The sequence below is a fragment of the Ursus americanus genome, chromosome 9 (genome assembly GCF_024610735.1).
Source record: "Ursus americanus isolate L20-20 chromosome 9, mUrsAme1.1.p, whole genome shotgun sequence".
Lineage (NCBI taxonomy): Eukaryota > Metazoa > Chordata > Mammalia > Carnivora > Ursidae > Ursus > Ursus americanus.
In genome coordinates this window covers 67,439,258-67,465,600 of record NC_142135.1, presented here as the reverse complement: position 1 = coordinate 67,465,600, position 26,343 = coordinate 67,439,258, and the positions used below count along the sequence as shown (strand labels likewise).

The 26,343-nt window shown below is 43.3% G+C and overlaps 2 protein-coding genes across 7 annotated transcripts in view; one reads left to right on the top strand and one right to left on the bottom strand.

The window, feature by feature from the left end:
- Positions 1-11,311, top strand: part of CLVS1 (clavesin 1) — a 168,331-nt gene extending 157,020 nt beyond the window's left edge. The window contains exon 5 of the mRNA XM_045789033.2: positions 9,179-11,311. Within this exon, the coding sequence (XP_045644989.2) occupies positions 9,179-9,266 (88 nt within the window). The 3' untranslated portion in view covers positions 9,267-11,311. The remainder of the gene's footprint in view (positions 1-9,178) is intronic.
- ASPH (aspartate beta-hydroxylase) overlaps positions 9,960-26,343 on the bottom strand; it is a 211,767-nt gene continuing 195,383 nt past the window's right edge. For 5 of the 6 annotated variants that reach the window (XM_045789028.2, XM_087864867.1, XM_087864869.1 and 2 more), the window contains 3 exons: positions 25,534-25,625; positions 25,058-25,191; positions 12,406-13,133 (listed from right to left, as the gene is read on the bottom strand). In XM_045789028.2, the coding sequence (XP_045644984.2) occupies positions 12,983-13,133; positions 25,058-25,191; positions 25,534-25,625 (377 nt within the window). In that variant the 3' untranslated portion in view covers positions 12,406-12,982. Of the gene's footprint in view, positions 13,134-25,057; positions 25,192-25,533; positions 25,626-26,343 lie in introns of all 6 variants that reach the window. The other variant, XM_045789031.2, reaches the window with a different exon arrangement.

The window sequence follows — 26,343 nt, the reverse complement described above, 5'->3', positions numbered from 1 at the left end:
AAACGGTTGTGGTTGATGATGATGATGATGATGGTGGTGGTGGTGGTGGTGGTGGTATGTGGGGGTGACAATAATTATAACCAGCTGTGGAGATGGGAAACTCTCCTGGAGGTGATAATTCTAAAAATATGCCAATACAGTGTGTACCAAAATCTCTTTCAGAACATTCTCAAACAGATTTCAGACATGGCAAACAAGATTTACTGAGCACCGAGGGGAATTTTTGTGCATCCTGGAGCACCCTTAGTGGCTACAGGCCCCGTGGCAGCTCCTCTGCAGCAGGAATCTACTGTCCCTGCACAGATCATGTGTAGCAATGAGATATTTTATTTTATTTATTTTAAATATTTTATTTATTTGAGAGAGAGAGAGAATGAGAGAAAGAGATCACGAGCAGGGGGGAGAGGTAGAGGGAGAAGCAGACTCCCTGCTGAACAGGGAGCCCAATGCAGGACTCGATCCTAGGACCCTGGGATCATGACCTGAGTGGAAAGCAGACACTTAACCAACTGAGCCACCCAGGCGCCTGCAATAAGATATTTTAAATAAACTAAAACACTTGAACAATAGCACGGGAAAACAGCTATTCAGTAGCACCTGGCAACTTTGTTTTTTTTAATGATTTTTTATTATATTATGTTAGTCACCACACAGTACATCCCCGGTTTCCGATGCAAGGCTCGATGATTCATTAGTTGCGTATAACACCCAGTGCCCTCCTTACTACCCATCACCAGTCTATCCCATTCCCCCACCCTCCTCCCCTCTGAGGGCTTCAGTTTGTTTCTCATAGTCCATAGTCTCTCATGTTTCATTCCCCCTTCTGATTACCCCCCCTTTCTTTATCCCTTTCTTCCCCTACTGATCATCCTAGTTCTTATGTTCCATAGATGAGAGAAGCACCTGGCAACTTTGAATTCAACATTTAGAAACTTAGAGAAGCATACAATATTTTCAAAAGGTAAATCGTTTTGACTCTTGATATCTGAATATATTGGGCATTACTAAGTTCAGGAAAGGCAATCCACATCTGGCCAACTCTTGTCATTTTTAGTATTTTTATGCTTTTCTAGACAGAGGTAAAAACAAAGGTAGAGAGGGACTTAGACAATTTGAGCCAATTAGCTTAACGTCTAAACTGGAGAAATGTGAAAAATGATTTTCAAGATTTAATGGTTTTTAAGAAGAAATGGTGGACTCCAATCCAGTGGAATTCATGGAATCTTGGGGTAAATATATTACCTCATCCAAGATTGACATTTTATAGGTGAAGAATGTGGGGCCAGAGAAGCTGAGTGAGGCACTCCGTAGAGCCCACTGTGACTTAGTGACGTGCTGATGAGAAGAGGCACTTAATCCCTAGCCTAGTACTCTTCCTCAGCTCACTTCTCCCAGGGCCCTTATAATGAACAGCAAAAAACATCTGCAGTCATAACACAAAGTCATTATTAATTTTGCTACATGTGCAGAAAGAACCTCTTTCTTTTTCTTTAGGTAGTTAAAATTTCTTTCTAAAGCTTTTTTCACATTATTTATTCATTTAGAGATATAATAAAGGTATATGTGAACCTTCATCTAAATGATAGCAAATTAATGGAGTCTAAACTAATGAAGTTTCTTTCTAGTTCAAGCAACAACAGTGAGACTCAGAAAATGGCTCTCATGTCACATGGGACTTTGCGTGTGCCCATGAGAAGGTCAAATGAGTTCATACGTGGAATGAGCGTAGAGCAGTGGATGTTGGCAATGATAGGTAATGACATTGCCCAGGCCCTTTAAGATGGCTGTGCATTCCTGAATGAGGACTAGCATATTACTCCGGGCCCAGCCACAAGCATGACGGAGTAAATGAGGCTCTGGGCCAATGCTGCCCAACAGAGAGAATGTGAGCCACACGTGTAAAGCTGTTTAAGTTGTCCTGTAGCCACATTATAAAAATAAATAGGTGAAATTAATTTCAATAATGTCTTGTTTAACCCAATACACACAAAAATTACGATTTCAATATGTAATTTTAAAAAGTATTAATGAAATACTTTACAATCTTTTTTTTATACTATCTTCAAAATCCAATGTATTTATTACCTTTACAGCCCATCCCAATTCAGACCAGCCCAATCTCAAGTCCTCCCCAGCCACAGGTGGTTAGGGCTCTGTGTTAGTGTTGTTCTTGTCCTATTTATTTGTGAGCCTAATTTCACAAAAGCATCTACTTCCAACCTTTCTGAAGATGCCTGTGGTTTTTCTTGGCTCTTTCTTCCTTGTTATAAGATCAGTTGGCAGTGCCCAAGCCCATCACAGTTAAATAGAAATACATTATACATTTAAATCTGAGTTATGGTACATAAATTCAAGAGCTAAGCTGAATATTTAGCTCTCTTTAAAAATAGTTCACTTCAAAAGTAATAGAATATTTTTCTTGGATCAGTTTCTTTATATTTCCAGTTCACTAAATGTGGCAAATTGTATTGTCAACGTTGAGGAAGGTTTATTTATTTCTTCACTTTGATAAGGTAAAGCTTTGCTGCTTTCTGTGAGAAATAGTTAGGCTTATCTCTTAAAAACATGATTTATTGATTTATGATTCATGATTTATTTGGTTCAGTAAACATTAATTGTTCCCAGCAAGCACAATCATGTTGCTGCAAGAATGATTTTGATTATGGAAAGTTTGTTAGCTGAACAGAACATATGTCTTACAAATATTCCTTAAACTCCTTCTCAAGGACATGATCGAAGGCATTATGGTAGAAAGAAGCTTCGTACTGCTTTACACAGTTGAAAACAACTCTAAGTATGCTGCACCGAAAACTACATAAATAATTGCTTATCAGATGGAAGTTTTTGTGTTACTTATAAAAATATAGGGTAAGGTCATAAGGTTAACATTCATGAGGAATGGTATCATCACTTATTTTGAATTCTTAAAATGTTAGTCTTTATCAATTTTGAAATGTTAGTTCTTCATTTACTGTTAGGTTACATGATGCAGGAGTATACACATTTCTCTCTTGTAAGTTTTCCCATAGCTTCATGGGAAGCTATGGGAACTTTGAGTTGAATTCATGCTTTGTGGCCCAATTTATAAAAGAACTCAATATTCCCAGGCCTTAATTTTCTTATCTGCAAAAGGGGTAGAAAAATAAAGGCTAAAAATGAACGAACCCAGTTAGCTGAACAGTTTACATGTCTCAGTCCATCTAATCCTCTTTACTCCCACCTCGCGGGATTTCATATCTTCGTTTTACACATGAGGCAGTGGAATCTGCCCAAGACCACAAAGCCAGGGGTGGAACCATCATTCAAGCCCAGGCTGGAGCTCCCGGGGGAATTTCCTTCATACTTAAAATTACAGGGAGAAAAAGAGGCTTAATAGTATTACTTAGAAGAATTCTCTAAAGATACACTTTTTTTAAAAAATATATTCTTTCTGTTTAGAAGTCGTTAGAGAGGCTCACTAGGATATTAGGCAATTCTGTGCTATTACACAAAACCAAGCCCATCCTTGACTTTAAGAAGTAAAACCAGGACTGTGGAGTCCTTCCCAGTGAAGGGATGAGGTTGGTCTCTGGAAAACAAGTGGTTAGGACCTGAGTTAAATGAGGGTTTGACTTAATTGCCTCTGAGGCATCTCTGGCCTCCTATGACTCTTGATGCGTGCCTAGGGTTGAAGGGCAGAGTTCCTGTGCCCTTATTCCACGTTGGTATAGACGAAGCCAGGCAATAGCAGTTTATTAGTAAGAAGATTATGTGGTGATGGCTGTTGAGATAAAATAGTGAAACAAAGTCTTAGAAATAAACCTCTGACTGACAGCAGAAGTCTCAGGGCAATCCTGGATGGGTTTTTGCATAATGGACTAGCTCACGGTGAACATTTCCATCTTCATCTTGTTCTTTCTGGAATTCAATTGCCTTCAGAATCAGTAAAATTCGACCATGGCTCGAGACCTTTGATGATATGGGGTAGGGAAAGTTCCAAACACTGGAGAAATGAAGGAGAAGATAGAAGGTAGAAAGGGAGGAGGAAGGGGAGGGAATGGGAGGGAAGGTGGGAGGGAGAGAATGAATAGAATGGCAGGAAAGCAAAACTCAGCTATCAGGGTTAGAATGAAGGCTTTGTTGGGGTAGTCTGCCGCACCACTGAGATAACCAGGGCTGAAATAGCTCACATCACTCCCCTGTCTGCCCTTGGGGTCAACCTGGCATTCAGTGTCACAAAGAGGACCCCAGAGAAAAGTCTAAAATGTTTATTCCAGTGGAAGCATTAAGCTTCTTGCGGGGAGGCAAAGCCACTGAACATAGAGATTACCGCCAGGAGTGACCTGGACAAGGAAGTCACAAGGCAAGGGGCTCCTCCGTGGTTAATGCGCTAAATGCGTCATTTCTGAGCCCTCTGTTTACGAGTGGTGACGGCATTTTTATCAGTCAGGCCTTGATCAGTCTTCTCACAGAGTGCTTTGACTCTGCTAAATGTCCAGAAGGCGACATTTAAGAAGGGCATTTCTCTTGGCTTCTTTTATTTATACCAGCTTTTTTAAAAAAGCAACGTTTGCTTTCTGTTTTCTGAATTTCAACTCTTTCACAATGTAGTGTGTTCCTGTTATCAATGTCCATTGTGTGACCAGGTAAATGGAATTATGTCATGCTGAAAGTAGAAAAGGCTCAGGCCATCTATTCAACCAGGGGAAATACAGATAAGAAAGAAAATGTTTCAGTTGGTTCCTCAAGCTCAGCTCCTCCCAATTGGTCAATAGTTACCTGCCGCTCACCCAGGACACACAGTGTATTGACTGAGATAAGGCAGCTTGCATTCTGTGTGCCTGCTGTCAGTACAGGCATTGAAAGAAATCACATCGATCTAAACTTGACCCCAAGTGGAAGGAAGGAGGGTCACCTGAACGAGGACTGTAAATGATGTCACTGTGAGAATGACAGCTTTTTCCTTCCTGTCCTGCTAGAGCTAACACCTCACCTCCAAACACCCCCTCGTCTGGGTGTCTATCACAGTAATCCCACATTTGTTTGTGCATCTAATGTTGGGTAACTGAAGCAATATTTCCACAAGAGAAGTAAGGTTTCTGAACATTTGCTCACAGTCCCTGGCAGATATCAGGAGACATTCTCAAACATTTCTTGCTATAAGTGAGCATAAATAAATGATTTTTGTTTGAAAATTCAATATTTGACAATTTGTGGATTTTTCCCCCCATAGTGGCTCCCCAAATAAGGGTGGGGAAAGTTTAAAAACAAATCCAATACTCGTTAAAATCACAGACAATAATTCGGATGGATAACAATTTTCAAGATCCAAAAAAAACAAAAAACAAAAAACAAAAGCAAAAACAAAGATAGGGTGGAGATCTGAGCCAAATTTAAAAGAAGAAATTGAATACTCAACCACGCACCTTCAAGATGGAAGAGAAATGGTTTACCAGCAGCATATGCAAATATAGCTAAATTTTCCTCAGCTATGTTGTGTGAGTGCCAGAAAGGCTAATGCAATTCTAGGCACATTGTCTGTGCTTCCACAGAAGAATACAAAGAGGAAAAAAATAGGGAAGCAATAATTTCACTCTATTTTGAGGTGACACCTTGTGGGCAACCAGTTGAAGAAATGCAGGAGAGTGTCCCGGTGGTAATTTGAGAAATATTGGCACAAGAGGAATCCGGTTAGCCTAGGGGGTGGCAGGGAGAGGGCTGAGGGTGTCACGAAACCAATGTGAGTTTGCTCCTTGGTGAATCGAAGGTAGAAACTGTGCCCAGGTAAGCTGTCACACAAAGGAAACTTGACCTGCAACAAATAAAGAGATCACAGGGAATAACTTCCAAAGTCGTGACTCCCCAAGCAAGGGTGGATAGTTACCTTTTAGTTAGGGTTGGGGTGAATATTTAAAAACTGGATCCTTGTCACCCTATGTAAAGATTGGCATTGCGTTGCACATGTGCCTTAAGGAAACATGCCTATCCATATTTTGTACGTTATGTAAATGAGGCTTGTGCTCCTCCTTGGGATAATGAGGTAAAGGTAGCTGTCAGTAGTTCTGGGGGTCACTCCATGGTCCTTCTGTGCAGATGCGAGTAGGGGGTTTAGCTCAAGCTTGTCTGGGTGGTCTTGTCAGGGCAGTTGCTATCACCGGAGGGGTGGTTTCCAGTTTCTTGTGCCTGAGTTAAGAGGTAAGCTGGAAAGAAGAGCTTAAGGAAAAATGGGGGGACAAAAGTCGGTGAGTGTAAGCAGGTGGGCAGGGAAAGTTCAGGTCTTGAGGTCTAGTTGGTGATGAAGGCACTAGATAAAGACTTAAAGCTTCGTTATGTGGACCAGGTAGATTACGTGGAAGCTGATGGCTCCAGCAGGCAGAACAGGAATGGTATATAGAAGTTGTAAAAAGACAGGTTTGAGTTCAGGGTAAGGAAGAACTTTCCAGTAGTTCTTGGTAGTCCATGGAGTTTCCAGTAGTCCATGGAGGAGTGAGGTTCTCAAGTCTGATATATATTCGGGAAGAGGCTGCTTGGCCCCTTAAGGGGTCAGTCTCGATGGGTCACTAAGGTGTCTTGTCACACTGTGGCTGTGATTCCCTTGCCATGTGGTAAAATAGAGCCAACTGGCATGAAAGAAGAGAAGTGCAGTGGAAGGTATCTGCAGTGGAGACTTCCGCTCTTACTGAGGACAGAGTGGGTAGGCAGCTGTCTGACGGGCCAGAGGGAGGTGGCCTGAGTAGGCAGTTGTGTCCCTCTGGTGTTCTTCGGGCTTGTTTTAACGCTTGCTGGGCTTTCAGCTTTTCTTTTTTTTTTTTTTAAAGATTTTATTTATTTGCTTAAGAGAGGGTGAGAGAGCACAGAGGAAGAAGCAGAGGGAAGAGCAGACTCCCCGCTGAGTGGGGAGCCGGACTGGGGCTCGATCCCAGGACCCTGACCTGAGCCAAAGGCAGACACTTAACCGACTGAGCCACCCAGGAACCCTGGGCGCTCTGGTTTTCTGTTCCTGACATAAATCTACTGCTCTACCCCACCCCTGTCTATACAAGCACACATTGATTGCTTCACTAAAGCAGAAGGAAATGCATAGGAAACGTGTAAAATAGCTGAGCTAGACTCTGAGCTGGTGCTTCCTCTGCTCTGTCCTGGGAGTAAATGAATCCATTTCATTTTATTTTTTAAAAGATTTATTTATTTATTTGAGAGAGTGCAGGAGGGGGAAGGAGGGGCGGAGGGAGAAGGGAGAGAATCTTAAGCAGACTGCGTTGAGTGCAGAGTCCTCCGCCGGGGCTTGAGCTCAAGACCCTGAGATCACGACCCAGCCAAAATCGAGAGTCAGACGTTTAAGCGACTCAGCCAGCCAGGTGCCCCTACATTTCACTTTCAAAGGTTAGGCTTGGTACCTAGAGTTGGACTGTTTGACTGGATTGATTTTTCTAGTAGAAATCGACTGTTTTGAGACAACTGTATTCATTTGCTTCTTGGTTTCTCTAAATGTTCTATGGTACATACACATCCTGAATGGAGATAAGACTCTCAGGCAGAAAGTTGTTTTTGCAGTGAGGTGGAAGGAACATTAGATCTTTCAGCTCAACAACCTGCAGCCCTAGGTACGCCCAGAAGTGGTGTGATCTATTTGTGTTGCCTTCTCTATGCTACTTGCTTTTTCCCCTTAGGTTTTTTTCCCTTTTATAAAACGGAGCTCATAACAGTACCACTCCTTAGGGTTGTGAAAATGAAGTAAGTTAATACATGTAAAGAACTTGCGTCGATACCTGGTGCATACAAAACAAGTATTAGTGTTATTATATACTGGTTTGGGAGTCCTTTCGACCACCTCCAGGATTAGTAATTTACCAGAAGGACTCACGGGTCCCAGAAAAGCTGTTATACTCAGTTATGGTTTGTTACAGCAAAAGAATACAGAGTAAAATCAGCGAAGGAGAAAGATGCATTGGGTGGAGTCCAGGTGTACTGGACCCATCGCATGCTGCCAGTTGTCCTGACAGAGCTTAATTCTCTCGGCAATGTGTGACAACATGCACCAGATGTAGCCAACCGGGGAAACTCACCCACACCTTGGTGTCCAAGGATTTCTGTTGGTGGGGAGGAGCCAGTCACACAGACATGCAGTCTTCAGCTCCTCCTTCCCCACCTGCCCCCACGAGAGGTCAAAGTAACATAGTGTGACCCCAAATGGCATGGCCCAAAGTCTCAGGCACACAAAGACACTTTTATCAGGTGGGATACTCCAAGGGTTCGGAAGAGCCAGTCAAGGGACATTTGGAATGTGGAGGGCTTGGGCAACTCAGCCTCCTGAGTTAACATTTTACTGCACATTATATATAAATTTTGCTTATTTGAACAAATTCAACCATTTTCTTAAGGCTTGAAATACTTTTTTTTTTAGTATGTGAACATTTATTTTTTATCACATGTATATCTCTTATAACCTTCTCTGTATGAGCTGGAAAATAATTTGTTTCAATCCACGTTATAAACCCAAAAAAGAAACTGTTATTATCCAATATGAAGAGGACATACCAGAAACTAAAGATCATACTATGATTGTAATAATGGTGATAACAGAATGCTCCATAAATTTTAACTAAAATTACATGTCAAATGCTTTATGAATATTATCAGTTTTAGTCCTTATCAACAACTGTGGGAGGGAGGTAATAGTTCAGTTTAACAAGTGAGAGAGTAAAAGTCTAGAGGGTTTTAGGAACTCCCCCAAGGCTCCTCAGCCAGTAAAGGGCAGAGTCTACATTTACTGATCTGATTCCAAACCTCATGGTCTTAACATCGTGCATGATCATTTTCTATGATGTTGAGAAACAAAGGCTCTAAAGAGTATTTTGAAACATTAAAAAAATTCAACAAGATTTATTTGATTTGATGCATCTCAAGATCCATAGAATGTTTAGACACCAAGGCAGAGTTGTGGCTAGAACACGTGTTGCTTTTACCAACAGAAGAGATCTCAGCATAGAAGCTTCTAAGATGCCTCTCTCCACAAATATGTGATGTAGGAGGCAAAAAAGCAAGAAAAAGAGAGATACCAAAAGGAGGAAAATTATATAGTTCTTTGAGTGTTTTGATTAATAAGGGGAACATAAAACCTGAATGTTCTCCAAGATTCCAAAATTGTTGCCACCATGAATTGTCTGTAATTGTATCTTTCTGCTTCCCCTATTATTAGATCTCAGTCTGTGGTAGAAGCTGGGACCCTGAAACACAAGGAAAAGGGAGAGAATGAGAACACTCAGCCACTCCTGGCTCTGGACTGAACCCCGAGTCACCCCATGCTCTCACAGATCGCCGGCCTTCAGTGGTATCAGCCACCCAGGAAGCACATGCGCAAATGACCCACACAGACACCGTGCGTTCTGCTTGACATAAGGCCCTCCACTCCCGCCACCTGGTCATGACTGTCACCAGCCATTGGTCTGAGCAGCCAAAGTTGAACAAAGACTTGAGAGATGCTTTTTTTTTTTTTTTCAGTGAGGGGACTGGAGGTGAAGAAAGGCAGTCATGTAAACATGATTCCCCCTCCCCCATATTTATGGTATGAAATGAATTGAAAAAAAGAAAAACTAAATTTGATGCACACACTGCATTAGTACCAGGATTTTTCTGAGGTACCGCTGAGACCCTCTCCAGGTTTTGTGACTTAAGATTAAGTGCATTTCCAAGTAGATACATGAGAATGAAGCTGTGCAGACCCAATTGTCAAGCTCAATGTAGTGCAAAGCCCAAGACAGTAGTATCTCCAGTAATTTCCATTCTTATTGAATTATTTTCTTTGACCTCATCACCAGCATCGAATTGTTCAGCCCAAGGGCATGTTCTTGTAGGTCTGACTCTTTGCAGAGTTTGCTTATTTTGGATCCTGCAAGAATGATTTTGATGTCACATCTTTTGTCAGGCCACCAGCTGATTACCATGATCTGACTTTAAAAGAAGACACACACAACTTGAAATACGATTATTTCATCTTAATAATGTGACTTCCCACAGGCAACATGAGTCTCCGGAGGGGGGCGGGGCCTCATTGAAAACTCATGTCAGTGATTAATGGATCCATTCAAATTGCCTCACTTGGGTCATTACAAGCAAGAAAAGTGCTACAAAAGCATATAACTCCCCCACCCTCCCGCAACCAGTTAAAGGTGTGGAGGAGGGAGCTGGCTGTTGCTGAGGGGGTAGGTACCAATCATGGAGGAAGACCCTTAAGGATGGCTAAATATGCAAGCACTGACAATAAGAAAAGATTAGGAATGAGGGATAAAATGCCAAAGATCATTTTCTTTGTCTCTTCTCCTTAGAAATGGAGTCCCCAACTCTCCATTCAAAGGAAATTAAATAAAGATAAACAGATATCATAGGATAGGATATCCTTACTTGTGCCATGTTTCCCAAAACCAGTTGTGTGTTTTAAGGCATCTCTTATATTCCCAGCCATCCACAGGACATGGGCATTTATCAGTATGACCAGTTGGTGCTCAATGTCAAATAAAAGATATTTTAGTTGATAATGGGCAGAAAAATATGATTTTATGTTTTAAGGATTTGGGAGGGTTAGCTAAAAAATTCAAAGAAAAGAGGTGATTCGACTGGCCGTGATCACCCTCAGTAGATATTATTACTAATCTTCACCATTTATTACATCTCCTTCTCAACGAATCTAGTGTTTTAATTTTTTTTCCTACTGGCAGAGGAGAATAAGAGAAGTAATTTTTGTATTCCACCCTTGAAATAAAATTGAAATAGAATTAAAAATATTTCTCAACCAATTGTATCATGGTATAAATAAAACCCATTCATTTTGTGTAGACATTTCAAATAACAAAATAGTAACATTGAAATAATTCTACCCATGCAGTGACTGAAACACTTTTCCATGACATAGGGAAGAAAGATAAAGAATTAAAGTGAATTAGAAAAATCCATTTTATGACTTGGGTTTATAAAATAGTTATGGGATCCAAGTGTATAAAATGTTATTGGAGTTGATTATTGCCAACACTTTGCAACAGTAATAATTCTGGCTTTTCAATTGGCAATATTTAGAATCCTACTGTAGTGACCTGATTTTAAATACCATATTATAATTAAGTTAAGAGCTAGTTTTTACTCTATTCCATGATTTCATTAAATGAATGTAAGATGATGGTTTAACATCGACAACTTATACTTTAAATTTCTTTATGTGTATGCAATATACATCCAAGAACCAAATTCAGTAAGTGACATGAATGTTATTACACGAGCATTGCATTGTATTGTCCTTTGTCAGTCATTTCTTCTGTTCAATAAATACTGAAGGACACAACACCTTTTGATTTTTCAAGAGCTTGCTTTTTCTTCTGGACTTTGGTAATTAATTTGGAGACTTTCCTCACATGCTGCTTCATCTATTTGAATGGGACTGTTTTTGGCAAAACAGAAGGGAACAGGACAAATATGTTGCAAACCCTTCTAACTGGAAGTTAATGCCAAGCAAAAAGGGTACATTTCAATGGTAAAGAGCTCTTTTTAAAAGAGATAAAGCATCCTCCTTCGTCCCTAGATGGAAAGGAAGCACATGTGATTTTTCTACCCGTGAATGCAATCTGATAACCTCTGCGTCATTTCTTCAGCATTTTTGTTCATATTGGCTTAAAATTCAGGTGCATGAATATCCTTACATTCACATAGCTAGCATTTCTAGTTTGATTGCAAACATGCGATATTTAATGCATTAATACCCCTTTAAATTAATAATTTGATCATCTTTGGAATAAGTGGGCAAGACCATTTTTTCAACTCTTACTTCTAATGCCGTGGTTAATAGTAAAGCTAAACTATGGATAACAAGTGCTACTTCCAAGCTATATTTAAATGGCAGAAGTTTCTCAAGCCAGGGAAATGGAAGAGTCTTCCAAACTCTTTCAAAGAAGGCAATCATAAACCCACGACTAAGATCCTGGCATTCTTGGTCTTCCACTCTGCCGTCCTTCATATTTTTACAAAATTGTGATGGGAATCCATGTAAGGACCGCCTTGCTCACAGGGATCTACGTTAGGCAAAGAGACTCTGGATTCCCGCCCTGTCTCAGATGCCAAAGACGCCAAGGGGCCAGATGTCCTAGTAGCTACCTACCTACCTGATCTTGAGAGAAAATTTTTACTTTGAGAAATGTTACCTTTTTTTCCCCCCAAGTTCTAATTCTTGGCATTAAAAAAATTCACAGGTGGCACTTTTATGAGTCAATATAAAATGACTCCATGTCCTGTTTCAGTATGAAAAGCTCCTCTTGGAAAGACAGCATCTCTCTACCATTTGCATGGCGAGGAGAGACATTAAGACAATGGCTTTCAATGAAGATAAGAAAGCAAACAGACTCAGTGGGTGGGAAGCAGTACAGTTCACAGACATCAGCGTAATTACATCTTTCTCCTTTGTATTAGGAAAATAAAATTGCTTCTTTATGAGTGTCTTTTACTAAAAATAATTAAAAGAGGGAAGTCTGAGTTCACGGGGAAAGTCACCATTAAGCAGCTAGAAGTAAAGCATTTATACAGCTTATTACTAAACTCAACAAAAAAGTAGTGGTACATGATGACAATACGGCCTAGCTACCCTAGAAAAATATAATTGCATAGAAAAATTACAAACTAAAGCGATCCATTCACAGTTTCTACATATATTCTCATCGTACACTGATCTCGGCCTCTTCTATGTGGGAAAAATATCTTTGGCTGACAAGGCAGAAGCTCTCATGTCTTCACCAGAAATATGGCATTGGATGGGTGCTGTCGTGGGATGAGGGACAGCAGGGGGCTTTCTACGTGAATTGCAGCAAGGCAAAATATTCCATTTAGTGTCTTCTAACCCTAGGAGAAGCCTCAGAATTTTGGGGGCTGCCCGTCAAGAGAATGAAGGGCCCTCAAACTCAGAACCTCTATCCCCACAGTCAGCAAGGCAGCTTCTCTCCAGTGTGTCCCAAGGCTCCCCGACACGCTAAATTGCAGGAAGGCTGTGTCTCTGCTGGGGTGTCAGCTCTGGGTGCCACACATCCACGATGAAGATCAGCCGGAAAGACGCGGCGTCCTGCCACACCTCGTGCTCGAAAGAGTCGTCAAAGATGAGCACCTTGCCTTCTTCCCAAGTCCTGTAACAGAAAAACATGGATTCAGACGGTGCACTTTCACGGTAACCTTTGCGATCCGACCAGAAAATTGGAACACGAAGCTGAGATGGAGTCTTCCCTTGGTGATTAAGAAAGAACTCCAGGATTTTTACCATGAACACAGTCTTCAATGCTCAGCCCGAGAGTATGCAAAGGACAGGGGATTGGTGATAAGGCCAGGCAGACTGACCTTATCACTGGCCCTGCAGTTACTCTTGGTCTGAGCCTAGGTGAGGCGTGTTGAGGCAGGCAAGCTGGCAAAGGCGTGCCCCGGCGGCTCAGGGCCACGGTGACTTCCTGGCCAGTGACTGCATGAGATCCTCCCCGGCCTTTCAGAGGCTGCTCTAGACCTCTGCATAGCACCTGGGGCTCAGGCATCTCAGTGCCCTGCAGGCTACCCTGCATGGTGTCAGCCGTCTCCACATGATTTCCTCAAACCCTTCCATTTGTTGAAGTTCCATTTCATGGAAGAAAGTTCCATTTTATGGAAGGGCAGGTTGGGGTTGACTTTTGTTTGTATTTTTAATGTCATCTGCAACGCAAGCGGGTTATCCATGGGATATTTTAAGTCAATGCTGCGAAACACCTTTTAAGGCCTCCAGCATTACTGCGTAAAATATGTGTTCAGGAGCTAAGACCTAAACATAGTGCTCGTCTAAATAAAGCAACCAAGAGAGAAATGCGCAGGGGCAATTACACAACGCCTTCCACATCCAAGGAAAGTTTATTGCTCGTGCTAATGTTCTCCTCTTGTTAAAATAGGCATTAATTGCCAATATATTACATGCTGGGTTCCATTTTTAAGATGAAATTTTTACTAGGAAATTTTCTTTAGATATTAAAATTCCACTCAGGCATTTGAAATTTTATGTCAGGGATTAACCAATAATTAAAATTATAGGATAGAAAATGCTAGCTTGATTTCAAGTTACTGCATTATCATAAGGAAGTTTGCCTTATGAACAACTATTTGTGTTTTCTTATGCTCATTACTAGGTGATTAGTCAATATTACATTAGGTAATATTTCATATTGCAGGGTTTCTCAGCCTTGGCACTAGTGACATTTGGGATCAGATAATTTGCTCTTGGGGGTTGTCCTGGGCTCTGTGTATGTTGGGCAGCATCTCTGGCCTCTACCCACTAGAAGCCAGCAGCGCGCACTCTCCCAGCAGTCACGACAACCAAACATGTCTCCAGTCATTGCAAATGTCCCTGTGGGGTGGTGATGGGGGTGTTGAGAGGCAGGTTTGTCCCAGACATACTGCATTAATACGACAGCCAAATTTCTCAGTTACTTAAAGTGAATGATGAAGTAATGAATATTTGCAAGTTAAAAGTTCCTTGGAATTGAGAATCAACCTCCACTTCTGCCACCCATGCCCACCCTCCTGGCCCACCTTATACACTGTCTCACACACCTAGCCTAATACCTTGCCTTCAATACACATGGCTGCTTAACTCTTCGGTATGATTCCTCTTAAGGATCAAAGGGTTCTACTGGAGTTCCATCCAAGTGTAACCAACAACAGAAATATAGAGACACAGGAACAAATGACACAATTGTATTATTGCCATGCAAAAACCAAACTTGAAAAAAAAGGCAAAGTTAAGAAGAGAAAAAAAATGACAAGAAAAAAGTGAAATGACCCACAGCTTATACAGTTTGGTGGTGATTTTCTAGATCTTAATGTTTTTGGTGGGACTATGCAATGTCTATGGGTACCACGGACAAGCCTACATATAGGCAAAAGATAAGGGGGTGGCGTGCTCTCAAGAGGGAAAGGCAGCACGGGGGGGGGGGGGGGGTGGCGTAGGGTGGCGCAGCAGCGATACTTACAGCAGCCAAAAGGTGGCAGCAACCCAAGGGTCTACTGATGAACGAATGGGTAAGCAAAGTGTGGGAGAAGCATACAATGGAATATTATTCAGGCTTACATAAAAAGGAAATCCAGACAATGCTGTAACATGGACATTAAGACATTTTGCTACGTGAAATAAAGCCCTCATACAAGAACAAATATTGTGTGATTCCACTTATAGGTGGAACCTAGAGTCATCAAATTCACAGGGACAGAATGATGGCGAGTTGTGATTTAGTGTGTACGGGGCTTCAGTAAGATGAAGAGTCCTGGGAATGGATGAAACCTGGCGATGTAGCACGATGTGATCGTATATAACACCACTGACCTGTATGTGCATTTAGAAATAGGATGGTCAATTTATGTTCTGGGTGTTTCATCACAATTGAAAAGGAAAAAAGAAGGGAAAGGCAAAGGGGAGCATACGGTAGAAGAGAAAGGGGGAGAGAAACAGCAGAGTGCAATGGAAAAGTTATAGCCCCGAGGGGAAGCAGATTCAAACCTCTTGGCTCTGCCACTTACTACTAATGTGACCTGGGGTGAGGTGCTCCGCATTCCTGAGCCTTTGTACCTTTATCAGCACAGCTGATGTGAGGATTAGCGTATGCTGGGCGTAGAGTAGATATTCAATTAACAGCAGAGAACATCAAACAGAGGAGGCAGGAAAATACAGGAGGAAATAAAGATAAAAGAGGTGATAATGTATGGAAGTGGTATAATGCTACCAAAAATAACCTTGGCTTCATGCCCTGTGGATTTGCCTTCATTTGAGAAAACTGAAAATCTTGCAAGGGCGTGAGATATCAAAAACCTTTCAGAGAATCTGCAATACACACTTGTGCTGCAATGACAAGTGGTTCTCAATGTTTTCTGAGTGGTAGAGAATCCAGAATCTACTTAAAATATTGGAAGTAACTCAAAGACCCAAAGAGAAAATTCTAGGTTGTGCAAACTATTTTTCACTAGATTCTGATGGGTGTAAGAAAGCCAAATGCCCTGATGAAACAATTTTTTTAAAGATTTTATGTGAGAGAGAAAGAGAGAGAGAGAGAGAGAACGGGGGGGGGGGAGAGAGACAAGCGGACTCTGTGCTGAGCGTGGAGCCTGACATGGGGATCAATTTCAGGACCCTGAGACCATGACCTGAGCTGAAAAGAAGAGTCAGACGCCTGACTGAGCTGCCCCGGTGCCCCAACACAATTTTTTTTTAAATAAAAAGTCTAGGAGGTATTTCCAAAGAGTTGGATTCCTTTAGGGCCATAAAACTCATGGGGAAGTGTGTTCCATTATCTTCTATTTGCCCTTCCATTTTCTTTCATACATTTTCCCAGAAACAGCAACGATATCCAATTATTTAATGTAGATTCCTTTTGAATACTTCAAAACTGGTGTCTTTCAATCACTTAGGACACCTAAAGTGACAAAAAGTACAGACCTCATTAACCTCAAAGGGAAGAACAACAAAACCCCATCCAAGCAACACGCAGGCTGAGTGACGGGTTAAGTAGAGATAGACAGCTTGTGCGGGAAAGGATGAAGTTCTGCACAAAACAAGACAGAGCTGGAGAGGTCAAAGGTCTTTAGGTATCTTCCAAATGACAAAGACTCATCCTTTCAAGGCCAAGAAACAGTTTTCAGGCCACTTGCTTTGTGAGCAAAGCTCCACCACATATGACTAAGTTATACTCTAAGTATGACATGAAGCGTGCCCTCTGGAGAAAAGATTTCTCAGAGTCACCTTTGAGCTTCCTCACGGCGCTCACGCGGCCCTTCTCTGAGGATTCAGAAAAGCAGGACCAGAGTCGGAATGTTGCCCCTCCTCCCCAGAGGGCTACCTACCCTGGCCTTTAGAATTTCTTACCATTACGAGAAGAATGCCTCTCCATGGTTTGCAAAAGATACAAGACTATCTGGCCGAAGATAAAGCGATATCATGTAATTTCTCAAGTTATAATTAATGATCCTGGTATAACAGTGGCGGTACAAACCTATCAACCCTAACCATGTCACGGAATCATCATCAATGATAATGATGCTACTGGGTGCTTACAGAGTCTTCCACCTAAAAACTTGATTGATCGTATCTCAGTGATTTTTGCCAGAATGTTCTGAGGTAGGCAAGAGACATGGTTCTAACTTTCCAGCAAAGGAATCCTATGGAAGCAAGGTCGGATGTCTGCAGTGATAACCGTGATTCTGTGGGAGAAGCAGAAAGTCGCTAGCTTTGCTTCCAGAGCCCAAATCTTTGGCTCAAGATCACGGGACTAGGGGATCTTCTGAGTGCCCATAGGTGCTGTGGTGAGGTGGCCTGTGTGTGGGGCATGGAACAGGCTAAGTGGAATGCAGAAAAGGGTCAAAGAGCTCAGGAACGAGGCTACTTAACACAGTGCTTATTAATTCTGATCTATTGAAATCCCTCCTTTCTGACTGCATTAGAAATCCTGGCACATACTAGAATTGAAATGTTAAACTCTTCTCTCTACCTAATACATTCAGACAGAAACATACACACACATTCTTTATCTATCTATCTATCTATCTATCTATCTATCTATCTATCATCTATCTATCTATCATATCTATCATCCATCTATCATCTATCTATCTATCTATCTATCATCTATCATCTATCAATCATCTATCTATCTATCATCTATCATCTATCTATCTATCTATCTATCTATCTATCTATCTATCTATCTATCTGGAGAAAGCACTTTTCTGGAGTCTAGAACACCTGTGTTCTTGTTCTGACAGCTGTGAACTAGCCACGTGGTAAAGCACTTCACGTAGGGGCCTCAGTTTCCCCATTTGTGCAATGATAGAGGTGGATAAGATGGCCTCTAAGGCTCCTTGCAGCACTAAAATTCTCTTAATTTTCTGAGTTAAGTAAGTTATTGGTTAGGACTTCAGTCTTCACATTGTATTTCATAGGATATAGTCAACAAGCTTTCATCTGAGAAATGGCTATAGTATTTGCTATTTTATTTAATGTCAAAATATGAATTCCAATAAAAGATGGCTAACTTCACAAAGAAGCTCTCTTCCCAACAGACTGTATATATACGCACCCCTGATGTATCTCCTAGCCCCTCACGAAGAGCCCCTGCCCGGCTGCCACATGGCTTCCCTCCTCTCCACAGAGGCCCTGGAATTCTGGGTTATGCCCTCCTGCCCACCCCGCTGCTGCCTCTGTGGAAACTTTGGGCTTCCTTCTCTTGGCCCCAGGTCAACCAGTAGCAGGGGCTCTGTCACATAGCTGAGAGAGCCAAAAAAGGACAAAGAAAGAGAAAAGGCAGGAGAAAACTCCTAAAGCCTCAGACAGGATGCCACTGCCCACTCCCCACGTACCTCTAGTTCCAGGGTGGGGACACAGGGAGGAACGGGAGAGGTGCAGGAGTGGGGGGGTGGAGCGATCAGCTGTGCTGCTGCCGGTCCTCCTTTCTCCAGCACCCCTCCTGGCCCCATACCTATCAAACCCCAGTCCCCATCTGCATCTGTCCCATCCCTTCACCAGCTCGGGGCCCGCACACCCTTGGCTTCCTACCTCGTCCCCTAATTCTTTAAAGTCCCACCTCCTCCCTGTCAGAGCACGCACTCCAGGTCACATGAACCACATCTGATCGTGGAGGAGTGCTTGGTCTCACTCCCTGGAATGTAAGGGACAAAAAGTCCCCATTTCCGCAGCACTCAGACAAGACGACAATAAAAGATCCAGTACGCTGAGTGCACTCGCCACATTGTCCTCTGTACATACAGTTCCGTGGGCGTCCCTAGGATTGCTTTACAACTCAAAACCATAGAAAGATACGCTTTGATTCTCGTCTCAGAGACAAGGAAATCAAGGCTCTGACAGGTTATGCAAGTTGTCTAAAGACCGTGAGGTAAAAGCTTCGGAGGGCTGGCCCAGGAACCTCCACATCATTTAATATTGCCGTAGCAAAACGGACTCCAGCTTTCCAATTTCTCAACAATCATTTCAACAAACAAAATGTTTGCACATGATTCGTATTCCCTGTGGAGATGTCGCTGGGTATCTGTGTGGACGAAAGCCGTCAACACACTGTGCCAAGCAGAGCAGGGACTAAGAGACTCTACTGATGCTTTTAATTCACCCAGTTGCTCAAGGAAAGGCAGAAAGAGGGCAAAATGCTACCTGTTCAATAGCAAACCTTCAGGAAAGCTATCTGGTTAAAATGCCATTTTCAACCTGCAACCCCAGATGGGCAGATTTGAATGGTGACTTGTGGATAAGGTCACATTACCATTTGGATGGAAGATGGTTATATTTTGTGAAACAGAACAGCTAGGATTCCAGGGAAGATTTTAAGACTTTAATCTTCTTGGATGCTTTATAAAAACCAAACAAATGTTGCCTATGAACGATTCATGGTGGCTCTAAAAAATTAAGTCTTCTCTTACTGTTAATATTTTAGTGGGCCTTCCACAGGGTCTCCCTAATTAGAAACTTGAGAGATAAATGAAAAAAATATGTTATAAACTACTTGAAGTATGCTACGGGAGAGGGCCATTATTTCTAAAGCAACAGAGAGGGAATTCATTTCTTCAGCACGCTTTCCTGGTATGTATTGGTCTTGTCTAATATTTCAGGCTGGCCATTTGCAGGCAATAATGCAGAGTCTCCGGGTGAGCCACACGGTCACTCTTCTTTCCTGCAGCTTGGTTCTAGTATGTCCTGGAGGTCCTCTGGGAGACTCAGTAGAAAGAATTTCTGTCTGGGATCATCCAAAGCTTAAAGAGCTTGGCCATGCCATGAGGGTAAAAATTAGTTCCCACTTGAGGGCGGCATGTTTATCCACTGACTCAAGTTCATTCAGCTTTGGATCAAGATCATAATGAGCTCATCTGACAGACCACAAAGCATGACCTACCAGGGTGACACAAATGGCCCAAAATGGAGACTCTCCAGCTGCTTTCTCTACTTGGTATCTTGTTGTCTGGAAACGAAAACCACCACTCACAGTGATCAGCTTTTAGGTACAGGATGATCATCATCAAAACCCCAAAAGCCCAGAAACCTATGCACAGTGAGGCTATGGAGCTGAGGCTACACAGACCCTCAAGCCAGACTGCCTGGGACCAAACCTTGGTTCTGATATTGTAGTGGGTTGCAAGGTGAACTCCCCCAAAAAGTATGTCCACCTGGAAACTGTGAATGTAACCTTATTTGGAAAAAGTGTCTTTAGAGTTGTAATAAAGTTAAAGATCTTGAGGTGAGGCCATCTTGAATTAGGCTGGGCTCCAAATCCAATGATAAGTACCTTTATAAAAACAAGGGGAGGGGTGCCCATGTGGCTCCGTCGGTTGGGCATCCAGCTCTTGATTTTGGCTCAGGTCGTGATCTCAGGGTCATGGGATCGAGCCCCATGTCAGGATCAACAGGGAGTTTGCTTGAGACTCTGTTTTTCCTTCTTCCTCTGCCCCTCCCCCATCTCTCCTTTAAATAAATAAATAAATAAATAAATAAATAAATAAATAAATAAATAAATCTTTCTAAAAAAAAAAGAGAAAGAGAGAGAAGGGGACAAGACACAGGGGCAAGGTGCTGTGCTGGCAGGGGCAGAGACTGGGGCGATGTGTACAAGCCAAAAAATACCAAGGACAGCCGGCAGCTACCAGAAGCCAGGAGAAAGGCAGGCACGGATTCTCCCTGGGAGCCTCTAGAAGAACCCAACCCTCCTGATTGCTGACTTCAGACTTCCGGACTCCAGAACTATGAGACAGTGCATTTCTGCTGCTGTGAGGCATCCGGGTTGTAGTGATCTGGTATGGCCGCCCTAAGACGCTCACAAACAGCAGCGCTTGCTAAGCTGAGGGGCCTTGGGGAAGTGACTTGGCATCTTCATACCTCGGTCTCCCCAGCTGTAGAACCGACGATTTAATCATCCCTTAGGATTGTCGTGAGGCTCGATAAGTAACGTGTGTGGCACCCTCCGAGCTGCTCCGCACAGCCAGCGCGCTATTTATCTCTCCTGTGCCCCTCCTCCTCCTCACGGATACACATCCGCATCTGGGCACTGTCGCTGAGTATCAAGATCAAAATCGTATTTACTTTTCTCTGTTGTGCTTCTGTGTTTTACAAATTATGTCCAAGGAATGTGCCTCATGCATCAGAGGGCATTTATGCATTTTAAATGATCACTGTATTTGCACTGATAACAGGCTGCCCACGCTGTGCTGTGTTTCGCAGTGATGGAATATCTAAACAACACGCGTGCTAGCAGGGCCCACACGGCGCCGGAGGAACAGCCATGCGATTATTTAATACCCGAGAACTCCAGCGCACAAATTGCTACGAGCCAACTACTCTTTTGGAAGTTGAGAGGCTCTGAAAATTGCTTCCTGTTGCCTAGCACAAGGAAGCCTGATTTCCTGGTATATGTGTTTCTCTTCCCACCCTAACAGTATTTCTACAGTAACAGCCTGAAACTTCCAGGTTTCCTATTATGGTCTTTCTGTCTCCGGAGTTTAGAAGCTGCCTGTGTGCTCGTCAGGTATCTAGCTCTTCTCACTGTCAGCATTACACACTACTTTAATGGACCCATGTCTCTTAGGAAAAACACTATTTTTGTAATGAAGTACTTCACCTGACCTTGAGGGAAGGCTTACTGAGGACGAGAATGTAACACACTATAAAGTACAAGAGAAGGGACCCACAGAAGGGTGCCGACCACGATGAGGTGGAAAGGCACTGCGGCTTACGGACTCGCCAGGGCCAGAGACCTGGAAGCACTGCATCCTCCGCAAAATCGCCTTCCTGGCCCGACCCTTGGTAGGGGCGTGGAAAGTTCTTTTTAATAATCACCGCAAAATACACCACCTGCAAGCTACTGTTATCCGCAGGTACTTCCTGTCACGTGAAGTAGGTTATCTTTCAGCACGGTGGAAACGAGGGGCTGCCGAGTGAACGTCCTTGCTCAAGCTCACCCTCCACGTGAGTGGCAGGACTGGGGCTCCTTCGGGTAGGTAACAAGACAGTTACCCTAATCACGTGTTCGACTTGAGGGGAGGGGTTGGCAGTCCCCTCCTTGGTCACGCACAGGTGTTTGCTGGGAGTCGGGGGGGGGCACACTGCGCATGTGCTGCCGGGACACCTCTCCCAGCGTCACTTCTGCGGTGAGAGCCCTGCTTGGCTTCTTGTTTAAGCCTCTGGCACTGTCCACCTGCTCCCTTTCCTCGCCGCCACCCACGTTCCTTCAGCCTGGGTTTCTCACTGCCTCAGGCCTCCGATCACTACCTCAGTGCCTGCATGTCCTTCTCTCTACCTTTTCCTAAGTGGACTTCTGTCCAGTGATTTTTCCCAGAGTATCTCTAAGCAGGACAGACTTGAAATGTTAACAAATAAATGGAAAGCAGGAGGGACGGACGGAGGGAAGGAGAGACAGAGACGGAGATAACAAACAAGTTTATAACCATAGGCAGTACTCAAGAAACAGGCCTGGTGCTCTCCACTGTCTTCACTGCCCGTGGTTATTTGATCTTGTTCCCCAGCATTCTCTCTGTATTCCCTGGGTCCCCCACCATGTCCTCACCCCTCTTCCCTTTGGTGGAGGCCCTGCAGACCCAAACGGAGTTCTCAAAGGTTGACAAGATCCATCCATCTGGGGAGGAACCTCTGCTGTTCAGCTATCTCCAATTCTCGTCCTGGTCCTGCCGACTCTGCCGCCCGCTGCCCCATCTCCCCGGTGGTTCTCCTTGGTTCTCCTTTGTCTTTGTCTAAGTGTGGCTGTGTTTACGGAGTCTCAAGCTTCCTCCAGAACCTCCTGCTAAGTCTGCCCCTTGCACCTTTATGTCTAGACTTGGCTTCTCTCCTGAGCTCCAGGTATCTATATCCTGCCGACTGCTAGATGATTCCACGATTGTGTTCAAATAGCAACTTAAATAAAATATACACAAACACGGAACTCATGATCCATTTCCCTGAACTTGCCTCACACCTCCCAAGATCGTACTTGCTAAAGCATCAACAGCCTTCTACCAACCAAAATGGACACCGCCGAGTCACCTTGAACTTCCCCTCCCTTGCATCACACTTGGGATTCATTTGAGTCAATCTTCGTATCCCCTGTGCCTGCTTGTTACTCTCCTGTTGTTACCAGCATCCCGAGTCCAGCTCTTCTTGGACGGGCTGCTGTGACAAGGCTGTTAACTGTTTTTCCTGTCTTCCCCCACAGCTTTCTCCCATGGCTTCCAGAATATCTTCCTGACAAAGCTCTGATCCCACTCATTTTTATTCAAAGCTTGTACGATTGGGCTTCTATTCCACTCTTTCACTTTCCAAACTTAGTCTAAATGTGCTGTTAAAGTTTTTAGACTAGAGGGTGGCTCTAACGTCTTGGGGGACCACACAGGCGAACCAAAGCCTAAGCCAGAGTCTGTGCACTTGAATCTGAGGAAGTGAATCTGAAGAGCAACCAGTCGCGAACAGCCAACCCGGTTTCCCCAACATGGCAGCCACATACACTATATGCAGTCGAACACTTACTTTGCTTGGCTTCAGCATCTTCTATAGGGAAACCCTGCCCCTACCTCCTGTCCTGGCACGGTCCTAACCACCTTTTGTTTGACACTCTCTGATGTGAATCGGTGTATGCTCCAATAACCTCTTGAAAATTTTACCGTGCATCAGTTTACCTACACGATGGTATCCTACACTCTTGGTTGCAGAAATCACTCCATATTCTTCACATGTGCCCTATCATTTCTGGCTTCTGTGCCTTTGCAGATCCTGTTCTTTCAGCCTGCAGAGCCCTCTTCTCCCAGCTTTGGATTTCCAAACCTTCCTGTCTTTAAAAATCACCACGGCCAAGATTCTCATACCCCAGCAGCAAATGGGCTACTTGGCCATTGACCCATCTGTAGCATTTTTATCTCTGCCTCTCTTATGACTCAGAACATGTGAGCCTATACTGGGTCCCTGATTAGGCACGTCTGGCAGGGGAAGGCCCCCATCGGATTCAACTCTGAATCCTTGTGCTGCTGGGCCATCCATGTCCGGGGTGGGCAGGTCTCTGCCAATAACCGAACGAGTGACTCCGTGTACTCATGAACAGCCCTCTCCCTCAGACCTCAGCTGAGGACCATGACAAATGCCGAACAAGAAAACAACTTGGATTCTGCCCTCCAGGAGCTTATAGCTTGGAAAGATTAGGCTAACATATGTTAATTGATAAAAAACAATGGAAGATAAAGAATAGGATTACTGAGAATATACACTATATACATTCTGTTAAGTCAGAAAAGAGGCTCCTTTTTATGAAATGACCTTGGATCTTAGTAATAGGGTTTTTTTGGATGGGTGAAAAGAAGGGCCTTCTAGGTGGAGGGAGTAATCAGATTAGGAGAGCGAAAGGCAATGGGGAGAAGGACCTAACATTCACCATGTCCCACTCACGCTAGGATGTGGGCTCAGTGCCGTGTATGCATTATTTCATTTAATCCTACAACAGTCCTGCAAAGCAGACAGCATCAGTGCCAATTTTATAAGTAAGGAGGCTGAGGCTCTAGGGGATTAAGGAAGCGGCCAAGGTTATGCAGGATTAGGTGGCAGAGCTGGGATTGGAACAAGGCAGCCTGCTTCTGCTGTACCACGCTGCCTCCTCCAGAGCAAAACACAGAAACATCACTGGGCATTTTCTTCAGGAAGGGGGACTCTCTGCACTGATGAATCACTCACGTTGCAGAGCAAGAAGCACAGTGTGTAATACGTGTAGGGCTCGGTATAAGGTAGCTGACTCTGAATGGAAGTCTGTCCATCTGGAAAGAAAAGCGAGAAGGCTCTTCTTCAAAGGGATGAGTGGTATGGGGAGAAATGATGAGGAAGGGCAGCCTGAGAATGGAGGGCTGTCTCCAGACTAATAGAGAGCAGAAAAAAGGGACAGAGGCTCGAGTTTGGATTAATATTACCCATCCCAGCTTCCTTCAGTTACAATGGAAGAGAAATAACCCAACTGAATATAGAGTGGTTAAAATGAACACCCATCCTCACAGGTGATAGGAAAGACGATGATGGCGGGAGACATACTTGGTCTCGTTGGCACATCGGATCTTGCAGCCTTCCTTGGGAATCACCAAGCCCAGGTGCATTCGGAGTCTGCAGTTGGTGGGCCCCGTGTGTGGCCACACGTGAGTTCCTGGGTGCATGACGGAATATTTGATCTGCGCAGAAAATACAACAAACTGGTCATCCATTTATTGAGGGATGGAGGAAGTGCTAAATTAAAGTGACAGGATAAAATGAATGTCAATTTGAATTTGAACCTTTGTAAGGCTCAGAATTTATATTCTCGTCTTACTTCTTGGATAAGGACTCTCATTTTCTCCCAACATTTCCTGTGCTCAATTCTGACACCAACCACATGAAATTATGTTTTATCAAAGAGAGAGTGAAAAAAGATGCCTTCGTTGGGCCAAAAATAACGCTTTCTTTATAAAGGTCACCACTCCCTTCTTCCTAATAACGAACTGTGTTCTTCCCATCACTGAAGACACGCTTGGTACCTGTCCTCTTCTGCATCCTGTTGTCTCGGGAAATTTATCTAGTAAAGAACAGGTTTTAGGAGCTCCTTTACAGGCATTTTCATTTTTCCTTCCTAGAAGAAGACATGATAAAAATCATTGTTAGAAGCAATTCACAGAAAACTCCTTACTAGGAATGAGAAAGCTAAGCACACATAAGAAAACAAAGTGTAACGGACAGTGACGGGCAGAGCAAGGACCAGAAATGTCCAGTGTTGGACTATTTGACTAAGGCTGTCTAATGGACAAGGTGAGTGTTGAATACTTATTCTCCCTGTGACAGGTAGAAAAATGCTCCCCCCCAAAGGTGTCCATGTTGTAAGCAGGTTATGCTATATGACAGGTTATGCTATATGACAAGGGGAGAGAGCAGCTGCAGATGATATTGAGATTTCTAATCAGATGACCTAAAAATAAAGAGATTACCCTGGATTAACTGGATGGGTTCCATGTAATCAAAGAGTCTTTCAATGTGGAAGAGGGAGGCAGAACAGAGGGATACAGAATGAGACACACTTGACCCGCCATTGCTAGCTTTGAAGATGGAAAGCAACTGCAAGCCAAGGAATATGGGCAGATTCTAGAAGCTGGAGCCTCCAGACGGAATAGAGCCCTGAGGACACTCTGATTTAAGCTCAGTGAGACCACTGAAGACTTCTGAGCTCCAGAACTGTAAAGATAAATACATTTGTGTCATTTAAAAGCCACTAAGTTTGTGGTAATTTGTTAGAGCAGTCATAGAAGACTCCCTAAGAAAAAAAACAGCTTCTATTTCTAACCTAAAAATGCATT